Below are 12,668 nucleotides of genomic sequence, written 5' to 3' on the forward strand. Positions count from 1 at the left end.
TAGTTTTGTAATATTTTATGTTAATGTATTATGACTGAATGTTGTTTTTTTGTTTATGCTATGTTAATGTGCGCTTATTAAAATAAACGCTATATATGCTGTGTGCAATAAACTGTTATACGAAAAAAAAATTTTGTTATTATTTTAGTGGTGGCGAGGGGCGCCAATAATTATCTTGTACGAAGGCGCCCTCACCCCTAGGAACGGCCCTGTCAAGATACCCTGCATAGCGGCTAATAAACACATCTGGTTGAATGTCTTGCTGAACAGGGTTGCCACATCTAAGAAAACATTGCAGCATCCAAGAAAACCTGCTCAAATAGATCTTATTCTTAATACTTATTCGTTGGTTATTAAACCACATTTATTTAAATATTTGCATTGTAATATGAATGGAAATGATTTATTAATTGTACCAATAAAAAAAAAACATTAAAATGAAAACATTATAAATATAAAAGAATTTTCACTAAATCAATTTGACAACGTCGCGCGCGCAGTGACTCGAACTCGATTCAATGAAATTAAATGAATCATTTTTCAGTTTGTTTGAAAGCGTGTTGGGTGCCGGATGCCGCTGCGTTAATCCGCATTTTATTTTCAAAAATATTTTGTTTTTGTGTCCACAATGGGTTCATTCCGGTTCGGTTTTGTTTAAGTTGTTTTTTATTTTTTTAAATTGGGTTTATTTAAGTGAGTTGCCATGCCTCAACCCACCACCATTGACGTGCCTCAATCACAGGTAAGGGCGGATGTTGAATCAATAATACGATTTATCAAAATAATATAGTACTCTAATCTCTTCATATGTGGCTCCTAATATTGATTTTACTGATTAGATTTATATGGTCCTTGGACCTGGATTTAGGTGTTCGATCAGATGTTTTGTTGATTTTTGGTTACTCTTAACGTTTTTTTTAATGTTCGTTCTTTTGAATATCAAATACTACTATAATTTAAATTCCTTTAGACCACCAATATTTCTAGTTTAGGATACTTTAAGGTCAACAACTTTGAAAATATATCCTTTACTAGAACTAGACTTAAGATTTATAGATCAATAAGTCAAATAAGAAGGATGTTGCAGAATTCTATAGTAGATATGACCATATCAGTCAAGGATTCTGAAGAAGCCATAAATACATAATATAAATAATTTAAAAAAATCAAATTTATCATATAAGTTGAGTAAATAAAGCAAGCATTCATAATATAAATTAAGTACATTCAAGTAATATAAATTTAGTATATTATTAAAAATAACATAGTGTTATAACTAATGAAAATATATCACAGAGGATTCTTAACTAAACATGAGTACATACAGGTAAAACATATTAAAATTGCAATTATTAAGACATATACCTATTTATATGCATTTACAAATTAACAAAATTGTTTTCATGGATTTCAAATAAGGGCAGTAAAATATGGACACATACAGAGTTCTTTCTCTATTTACTGTATCCATATCACTATATATCACAAGTCCTTCTATTTGTTTAAAAATAAGATGGATGTTATAAGTGCTAAGAATCAAAGATAATATGAGAAAAATAGAGGTACAAGATACTTAAGGCTAATGCCCAGCATGCCTCTAAAAATTCTCTGAGGTATCAATATATCATGAAAATGCCTAGATAATCCCAAAAAGCAATGTGGTAAGGACATAATTGTTCCAAGTCTTTTAATAACAAATAGAATTGCACACACTAATTTATATTTTACTTATGTATAGTTTAAGTTTGTCAATTTATTTTTTCTTTCATTTTATTTATTAATGTATATTCCATTTAGTTTACACAAGTAATTCTGTAATTACTATAACTAACAAGTAAAAAATAAATAAATTAGAGAGATTCTTAATAAAGATATCTAACTAAAACTTGTAGAGCTGAAGCAGTGTAAAATTAAAATTAGATAAACTTAAGATTAACACTAATCATTCAATGCTTTTGCATTATCTACTAATCAAAATTTGTGTACCAAGAATTCACCAAATAATTAAATGGTAAAAAGAATTTTTTATTGGGTTTTTATTACTATTCTGAACTTTCATAGCTATAGCTTCCTAATATCTTCAAATAGAACATTGAAGAATCTCCTTCTGACATTAATCAAAGCTTAGTCTCGAGGATTCTTTTGGCCATTAAGTGCCATCCTGAGACCAAATTTTTAGGTGTAATTATTGATAGTGACCTAAACCCTAAATAACATATTATGTTACTGTGCAACAAAATTGCATCTGTTTGATCTGCTGTTAGAATTACAGTCACTGAACTCAGTCAGTCATTAGTGAAATTTTTTTTTTTGCATTAATGAAATCAAGTATTTCTTTTTAGGGATCCTTTAGCCAGTAGGTCATGGATGTTTTTTTACTTTACAAGGAGCTGTAAAGTATATTTATGGAGCAAAATTTCGGGACTATTATTAACCTTTGTTTAAAGAGGAAAAAAATTACTTTTTATGGCCTTGCCATTTTAGAAGCTGTGAGTCTTTTATACAAACATCTACTGAGGTTTATGTCACCAAATCAAGTGTATATAACATGTAATTCCTCCTACCTTTTGATGCCAATATCTCATTCAGCATAAAACAATCATTTATATATGAAGGGATCAAGATGTATAATCATTTACCTTGCGGCACCTCAACCTCCAAAAAGAAGCAGCAACGTTTTTTATTTTATACCTGCCATTGTGATGTGAATATGGGATCTGTATTCTACCATTCCCTTTTATAAAAATTTTTACATTTGTCCAAAGTTAAATTATAGACAGAAAAACTAGAACAAAATGAATTGGCTTATTGTGCCAGGGTTGAATTGGTATTAACCATGTCTCCAATCAAGTTCATTTAATCCACTTAATCCTGTGTTCTATTTATTCATTTATTATCACAAACATTTAATTCATGAACATAGATAGTGTTAAGAAAAAAAACTAAAGAAAAAAAAGTAAAAGACAATGTTGTAACCATTACGTATAGACATGTAAGAGACCAATTGTCAAAGAAGAATAACAATTTTTAAACTTGATTTCAAAATGGCATGACATATAATTGTCTGAACCTCTTGTTTGTGTTACCCAACTTATCTCCATTTGTTAAAAATAGTTTGGAAAACATGGAACAGGCATAATATTTAAAAACTTTAACTTTCCTCTTGATAAGCATGTCTAACATGGCTTTAATATCATAATCTCTTCTGTGTTTTCAAAACACAACTGCATAGATAATATGACGAAGACTTGACATATAAAACAACCTTAGTACTGACAAACGGATTATGCATGAATCTGACACTGACACTATTGAGTTATTTGATTACTCACTTATACTTTCCGCATTTCTTAATGTTATCTATTCCTATATTTATTCTATAATTTTTTAAATAACAAATTTTTATACGAATCGAATTTTAATAGTCAATAGAACCACAGAAATTAATTTCTAGTATGTAAGTGAAATCAGTCAATTCCTTGATTTCTAACCTTAGAACATTGAATACCCAAGAATAAACATTGGCTGCTTTGGATTAAGCACACATCTACACAGGGGGCAGAGGAGATATTTTGTTGATAAACATGCTTAGTATTCCATGTTGCCATTGATTACTTAATGTTAACAGAAGAAAATAAAGTGATATAATAAATTATTATAATTAGCAGAAACTGAGTTGCATTCTTTATGATAAAGAAAAAGAAAGAGTGAAACTCGTTTAATCACCAAAACTATTTTGTCCTATATTTACTGACACAAATAGCACTACTAATTCTTGATAGTACCCAATTAATTTGCTTATGTTTTACCTATCTATTATACCTATTATACCTATACTATATTTCCTAAAATGAGGCTTAAAACTAAGAAATGAAAACCATGGGTTACAAGAGGCCTTAGAATTTCTGCTAAAAACCTCTGTTTTTTGACTAAATTGTGCAAATATACCACAAATGAAAATATCCTTGTATATCATCAGAAATACCGTATTCTGTACAGAAAGACAATTAAAGCAGCAAAATCTAATTATTATAGGGATCGCTTAAATATGTCATCAAATAGGCAGAGTGTTGGTCGATTATTAATGATTTTAGATATTGCCATAAAAAAGTATCGGAACCGGAGTTAAGACCTGACATTTTAAACGACTATTATTGTGATATACCTAATATCTTGCTCAAGGGCATTCGTAGTAACATTGATCCCTTACACTATCTTCAACAAGTGTCGGTTGAGCATTCATTTTTTTCATCCTGTCGAACTTACCGAAGTAAAAAATGAAATCAAACGCCTAAAAAACCATAAATCATCTGGAGCTGATGGGATATCTTCGAGGTTGTTACTCTTTTTGCCTGATTCAGCCTTAAATGCTTTAGTTTCTGCCATAAACAATTCTTTACATAATGGCATTTTTCCTTCATGTTTAAAAGAGGCAGTGGTTATCCCTCTTCATAAGGGTGGAGATTTGGATCAGCCTTGTAATTTCCGTCCCATTTCTATTTTGTCTACCCTCTCTAAGATAGTTGAAAAACTTGCAAAAAGCAGAATTTTGTCCTTTTTACATCATAATGGCATTTTGTCTGCAAATCAGTTTGGATTTCAAGCCGGTAAAGGGACTCATGATGCTGTTTTTAGCTTTTTGGAGAGCGTCTATGTGTCCTTGAATTCTGGAGAGTCATCGGCGGCAGTGTTTTGTGATCTATCCAAAGCATTTGACTGTGTGGATCATGGAATACTGTTATCTAAGCTCGATAAATATGGCTTTAGAGGCGTAGCGTTGCGATGGCTTGAGTCCTATCTATCAAATCGTACTCAGAAGGTTTCAGTGTCTGGGCGTTTGTCTGCTTTTAGATCCCTAAAATGCGGCGTTCCCCAGGGTTCAGTGTTGGGACCACTGTTATTTTTACTGTATGTGGATGACTTGAGTTCATTGAAACTGCAGGGCAAGGTGGTTCAGTTTGCTGATGATACCACCATACTATGGAGCCATAAAAATTCTGACTATATTAAGACTTGTATCCTTGAGGACCTTCAGATTTTATCAGGGTGGTGTGCTTCCAACAGGCTCGTGTTTAATGTAAGAAAGACGTCTATTATGGGGTTTAAGTGCGATGTTCAGGGTCTGATGTTTGACGAAAATTCCCTCTTGCAGAATAAAGAGTGCTGCAAGTTCCTAGGAATTACCATTGATGGACGCCTTCGGTTTGAAGATCATATTTTACATTTAGCTGGGAAATTATCTTCTGGATGTTTCGCAGTAAGAATGGCAAAACAAGAGCTGGGAGGGGTGGTTGCACGTTCAGTGTACTTTTCACTTATTGAATCTCATATTCGGTATGGCTTGCCTTTTTGGGGTTTAACCAATAAGGGGCTACTTAACATTATCTTTGTTATTCAAAAAAAAGCAGTTAGATACCTGTGTTCTGCTAAGTTAAGAGATTCTTGCAAACCCCTCTTCATTTCTGAAAAAATCCTAACTCTTTTTTCACTCTTTATCTTAGAAACAGCTGCTCTTATTCACAAAATTCCCAAACTACCCTCTGACACTGGCCATTTGACTCGTAGTGTAAATGATGTTCCCCTACCTATTCCTACGTCTTCCCTTACCAAAAACTCATTAATTTACATAAGTAAAAAAATTTACAATCATGTTCCTCTGTGTATTAGACATATATCGGATGTTAAGAAATTTAAAAGAGAATTAAAGTCGCTTTTATTGGCTAAGGCATATTATAACCTGGATGACTTTTTTAATGATAGGTTTTAACCTTGGACATGTTGGAAAGTTTTCTTTTTTTCCTTTTTTCTTCTCTAGTTTTGTCAACAAGTTTACCTTTATTTAGTAATTGATTGTTTTATTTAGTTATCTTTAATTTAAGTATGTTCAAAAAGTTTTGTCTTCTTGTGTTTAATTTTGTTCATTGTTTTGTCAATTTTTGAAATTGTATTTGTGTTTTGTTTTTTTAGCTTGTAGGATGCTTGTACACAAGATTATTCTTACGTAATATAGCACATTTTCTTTCTTTCTTTCTATTTTACCTATAATACCTTAGAAACGGAATATGTTATGGTAGCAATAATACCTGCTATCACACCTAGGGCATTATATAAGCGGGCATTATGATAATGGCCGGAAATTTTATTGCTTATCTAATTTTATTTCTCTCATAATAAAGAATAAACATCCATTTTATACAAAAAATAATGTTTCTTTAAATACTAAAAATTAAACTTTATTTCCAAAATAAAAATTACAATTTTGAAATGTCCCGGAAAATGTAGCTGATCCCACTATCGAATGGTCGGTGTTTTTTGTGATGGTAGAGGTGGCAGCTCTGACGCTATTTTGTATAGTTTGTAAATTGTCCATTAAAGAATTTTCAATAGTCGATACGGAATTAACCTCGGAATTAACTGAATTGGCAATCATTTTGGCTACTTTATTTTTGGATGAAATACTTTCTTCTATATATCCTTCAGCTACTGAAGAGCTTTTCCATTTCCCATGTTGTTTTAGCATTTCAAACGAAGCACCTGCCTCAATAAGTAAAGTTGACGATGTGCGACGCAAACAGTAGCCGGTATAAGCTTCTGCATTATCCAGTTTTAAAAATATTGCGATCAATGTTGGGACGCTTCCTATGGTATTTTTTCCAACAGGTTGTACTGTACAGCGACTCTTTCTATAGGTAAAAAAGAATCTTCGCTGCTTTATTCCAGCTGGTTTTAATGCTGCGTACTTTTTTATTAAATTTAAAGCGCCTAAATCTTCTTCAATGATAGTAAAACTTTTTGAAGCTGAAGTTTTAGTTTCTGGTACCTTTATAACCAAGACCGTTCCTCTATCTTCAATATCATCAATAGTCATTTTGACCAACTCATCTCGTCTTAAACCTCCAAAAACAGCCATTACCAATATGACTTTGTGTACCAAGTAGATATCATCAGGAGCCTTCTTAATAAATTTTATTATTTGTTCTCCTTCCAAAACTTTAGACTTTTTGGGGACATATCCTTTCGACTTAACTTTTAAAAAAGATATGAGACAATGGTATTGCGAGATGTCTATATTTTTATAGACCATTAACGTAGACCTTAGGGTAGAATACTTGGTCCAGAGAGAGTTCGGACTGTACTTTTCCGACTAAAAATATTAAAATTTGTTAAACATATGTACCTATTAAAATAAAATCAATAACTTACCAGTTCCCGAAAATATGCCATTAGACCGGTTTCGGTTATTTGAACAAATGCGTTGGCATCTTTCCAAATACCAAATATGCCATACTTCCGATCATACTGTTGCCTTGATTTAACTGGCAAAAGATTTTCGGTCGCTTTTATGGCCTTTTCTCTTATATTTTGTAGAATTTCTTCCATTTTAAGCAAATATTTAAACAAAAAATGCCAACTGACAGAAACATGAAAGTCAAACTTAAATAATCACTGCAAGTCACTTGATAAATTTCTGTAGGTAGGTATGTACGTATACCTACCTGTACAGGTAGACTCTATTTTTTAATTAATATTAAAATTATTTTTGTTCATAAAAATCAATTTTTAGGTACTATTTCCACCTTCCGGGCATTATCGTCCTTACAATGCCCTTGATACATAAATAGCTATTATTCCATTTAAGATTACTCTCCTGGGTTATTCCTAAAAAATTAGCAGATTGAGCCCGCTGAATAGTTGTTTCATTCAAGGAGGTTCAAGAGTCAGAAATTTATCAATATTATTATGAATGTGATTAAGGCTTTTATATCATGCCTATGTCTTTATCAATATGAAAGTTGATCCTTGAAGAATTCCTATATATATATTTATTAAATTGACAGATTAAACTATAAAAATAGTAATATTTCCATAACAAATCAAAACCATGATATTGTAATGATTTACATTTATAGAATTACACTTATCAATTTTTTAAATTGATTCACATATAATAAATTTAAAATATTAATATCACTAATATTCAAACTATTTAACTATTTGATGTTGTCCTTCAAAGGCCAGGATTGAGATGACACTCAGACATACATTCTAACTTTGTTAAAAGTAGTTCATGATCAATTTGGGCAAAAGCCTTAATCAAATCAAAATATATATCACCAGTATATAAAGATTATAGACCAAAACAGTGCCATCATTGTGGCAGACTGGTAACAGGCCTATTTGATCTTGAATGCCTGGAATAATGTTTCTGTTGTAGTGTTTTAAAATTATAACTCTAAGGGTGGTCTAGAAGATTTTAATAATAATATAGCACACATTGATATCTATTTACCATTCAAGACAAACAATGCCTACAGTCCATGTGGGCAGTGTTTGTCTTCCAGCCATAGCAGCTGTTTTACTTGTAACCATAATTTGTCGAGTGTATTTAAAGATCAAAGAACTAATATTTAAGTATCTCTTATTCATCAAATTTTTGTCCAATATAACCTATCTATTTACCAAGCGCATTTTCAGAATACTCGAGTTTTCAATTCTTCCTAGATTTTAAGATATGATTGTTTTTAGTTTTTTTGTGATGATAAGCATTAAAGAATAAGCCAGATAATCTTTAAAGAATGACAGCAATAAGCTGATAAGTATACATATTTGATGACTTTTCTTATTTTTAAGTTAGTATGCCTGGAAAAACCCATGTGTAAAGTTTGATTGGGTATTTAGTACACTAAAACTGCATATTTTACTATTTTCTACCTTAGGACCCATGTTCCGAGTGGATTAATTTGTGGGTGCTGCTATAAACACTTGTTTTTATGAGTTGTACATGTATTTTATTTTAGTGCTAAATTTTTAATTGTTTGATTTATTTTATGATATACAATCTTTTAATTTATAGAATGTTATGATTAAAAAAAATATATGTGATATTTTTTAAATTCATTGAGACTTTCCAGATTTGATATTTAATTTTCTTACAGCATTTAGTTACAAAATACATATACAATGTATTTAAAAAATTACTATGTAAAGGCCATCTAGAATGGTTTAGAAAGTCAATAACTTTTAGTTCCAGGAAGTACAAAAATTGCAAAACACATGACAAAGCATTTTGCTTGGTGGTTATTTTTTACTACATCTATTGTTGAATTTTCGATGACAATGAACTGTTATGGTTGCGCAAAAATTTATTAAGTTTTAACAATATTTTGAGTCAACGACCAGGTTAAAGTGTAGGGGAATATATGGGTAAAATGGTTTTTGGAGTTAATGAACGTGGTCATAGATAAGATGATCTAACTTTTATTGGTCATCACGTAATGTCCCGTTATAATTTAAAATAAGTTCCCATATTATCCTATTTTAAGAATTCCAAGAGTAAATATCAAAACACAGAGAACTTTACTTAAACGAAAATGTTACTGTCAACGTGACAACCGGAAGTGAAAGTAATGCAAAACTGACTGGTGTTTTTTAAAAAATTGAGTTAAAATATTTGACTTTTGCAGTTCTTTTTTGATTAAAAACTATTTATGAAGTATTAATTTTTATTAATCTTCAAAATACATATTCATACAGAGACAAAACAAAATCTGTTTAATTTCCATTTTCGTACAATGTGGCGTGTGAAACCATAAACTGTCAACATGGTATCCGGAAGTGTTGGGAATGAATGCCTGGGAATGAATTCATCCTTCTCCCAACATTATCGTCATTCTGGATTATCCGCAATACCTATAGTATGGAGATACGTGCCAGTGTAAAAGAACCATAGGCAGTTATATTACTGAATCTAGTTATTTGGTTAGTTACTTATACTTCCCGCATTGTTTTAATGTGTTCACTCTAAAAGTGAATATTAATGTTATCTATTCCTATACTTATTCTATAATTTTTTAAATAACAAATTTTTATATGAATCGAATTTTAACAGTTAATTAACTTCTAGTCTGTTAGTGAGTTCCTTGATTTCTATAGCCAAAAATATATTCTTTTAGTATGTAGAGCAAAAGACAATATTTGGGCGTTATCCTCATTTTTTGTTAGCTACTTCGTTTTTTTTACTAAGCAGTACCGTGAGTGCACGTCAAGTCTTGCATGCCAAATTTCAAACCCTCCTATGATATGAATTAAAATGCCCCTATACTATATCTACGTTTCATGCATATCTATCTGTGGTTATATTTGTTTATAACTTAAGAACCGCAATACAGAATCACGTGAAAATTTGCAGTTATTAGTTTTTACTCTTGGAAAGACCAAGTGACCACAACCAGCGCATTTTCACCAACACCCTTCCCATGGAGGGAACGCAGGCAGACTTCCAGACAGTCAAAAAACGGAAAAAAATATAGAGAAAAGAAGAACAAAGAAGACCCATAGACATGGAATCATCGGAAAATACTGACCATTTTCACAGTGAAGATGAGGAAAAAAAGAAACAAAAAGAGGAGAGACAAAACAGGGAAAAGCAGGGTAAGTCCGAAAGTAAATATCCTCCAAACTAGAACCTAATCAAATATCCAAAATTCACGCTACAATTGACAAAAACCCCCAATCAGTGCGCGATAATGTTCTAAAAAATATTAATAGCCCCGATTATAAAGAAAAATACTTAAAACAAAAACAAATAACTTCAAAACTCGAAAAAGAAATCTATAGCTTAAAAACAGTAAATAGAACTAAAAAATAAAATTGAAACTCTTAATAAAACTATTAATGAAAAAATTAAAATAATGGAATCTTTTAACGAAAAAGTCGATAGCATTATAAAAATCAAAGAAAATCTTGAATTAATTAATAATAGAGTAGAAAAAAGAAAACAAATATCTCACCCAAAAAGTTAACCAAATCGAAAATCAACAAAAAAACAATAACGAAGAACTCAACATAAAAAAAAGAGACTCTCAGTGGATGTAACCAAGCGTTGCTCAGGCTCAAAAGAGAGTGAGGCAATGCAGGTTGCAGACACGGAGGAATTTCCTGAGCAAGAAAACATCGAAATAAGCAATCTCATAAACAATAAAATAATAAATGTAAATCAAAATGCAGGGTCTTCTACTCTCATAAACAAAAATGAACATTTTTCTAGGCACATCACCAAAAAGTTTATCTCTCATAAAAAACAAAGAAAACCTTAATAAAAAAGAAAAAAATCCAAAAATTGTACTCAGAGACACATCAAACTGGGTCTCAAAAACATCAAATGGTTTGCGAAAATAAAATAAACCTCACCGAGGTAAAAAAAGATAAATTAGGGTTAGCATTGTTTCCTCAAACAATTAATGATCACAAAAACCTGATTAGGCTCTTTAAGCAAAAAAATATGGAATATCATTCTTTCTTCCTGGAAGAAGAACGCAAACTAAACCTGTTAATCAGAGGTTTTGATAAAAACTTCAAACTTGAAGACATTCAACAAGATTTGGAAGAAAGGGGCTTCTTCCCGGAAGAAATGTTTTGGTTCAAAGCAGTTCCATATAGAAGACCAACCGACTTAGTCAGGCTTCTATTACCAAAAACACAAAGTCATATTATATGAAATTAATGAAATACTAAACATTAAAGTAAAAATTGAAAATCTAGATAACAGATAACAATAAATACAAAATAAATAATGAAGAAGTTAACATTGGACAATGTCACCATTGTCAAGAATTTGGCCATTCCATGACCAACTGTAATGCTCAGCCGAGGTGCCACAAATGCCTTGGCAATCACATATATAAAGACTCAAAGGCAAAGGAAACCACCCAGCCAACTGGTCAAAATGCCCCAAAAACTCTAACTTTATAATTAAAAACAAAACATATATCAAAACACCAATAAATAATTTGCTTAAGCTATAACAAATGCAAACAATAGCAACACAAATAACAATATAAATCATCAATCTATAAACCAAAATAAAAATTAAAACCTTCTTCAACTCCTAGCAATGGACGAAAACGAAATAAATAAAAAGCTCGACAACATTTCAAAAATAATAATCGAAAAAACATCTCCCCATCCTACACCTGTCCCAAAAAAAAAAGCCTCCCCAATCAAACCATACTTTCGGCACCAAGATGCCAACGATAATGAAAAAAGAACATTGGCTTATATTCTCCCCGCATTTAACAAAAAATGCTGCATAACAGCAGCTAGAGCAATTGGCTATGCTGTAAAATTCGAGTTAGAACAGAGAGATCGATTTCCATCGTTCATCTTGGATTCTCTTCAAAGCAAATAACTATTTTACTTTTTAAGCCAGAAACCAGTTTGTTGGCTGTTTGCGCTTCCGGTTATCATATTAACTGCTTGACGCGGTAAAGTTATATTTAATTGTATATCTTTCTATTTTAATAGTATAGACTTACTGGAACTCATTACAATACTTCATATTAGTACTATTTTGCATTTTTTTTTTTTTAACCAGTCAGCTGATTGAATCGTTGAACTTCCGGTCAGAATTTTGACAGTATGCTCTAAAGGGGCATTTAAATGCTATTGTACAGGGGGTTTCAGAACTATAGGATCAAACTTCTGGGGGTTGTTCAGTGCAACAGAAGAATCCATTTGAGTATAGGAACCCATGTCCGGAATTGCGTCACTACGCCACTACGGCCCTAAGACGCTTTAAAATTTATAAAAAACATTAATTACCTAAATAGGATCTGCTGCGTTTATTTTTACCTTTTGTACATGATACCATAACAACAATTGTTTAAAAT

General features: G+C 31.3%; 1 protein-coding gene across 1 annotated transcript in view; it reads left to right on the forward strand.

Annotated features, from left to right (window-relative positions):
- Positions 1-549: 549 nt before the first annotated feature.
- LOC126750743 (breast cancer anti-estrogen resistance protein 1) overlaps positions 550-12,668 on the forward strand; it is a 183,014-nt gene continuing 170,895 nt past the window's right edge. The window contains exon 1 of the mRNA XM_050460459.1: positions 550-742. Within this exon, the coding sequence (XP_050316416.1) occupies positions 704-742 (39 nt within the window). The 5' untranslated portion in view covers positions 550-703. The remainder of the gene's footprint in view (positions 743-12,668) is intronic.

Source organism: Anthonomus grandis, chromosome 2, assembly GCF_022605725.1.
Source record: "Anthonomus grandis grandis chromosome 2, icAntGran1.3, whole genome shotgun sequence".
NCBI classification, from domain to species: Eukaryota; Metazoa; Arthropoda; class Insecta; order Coleoptera; family Curculionidae; genus Anthonomus; species Anthonomus grandis.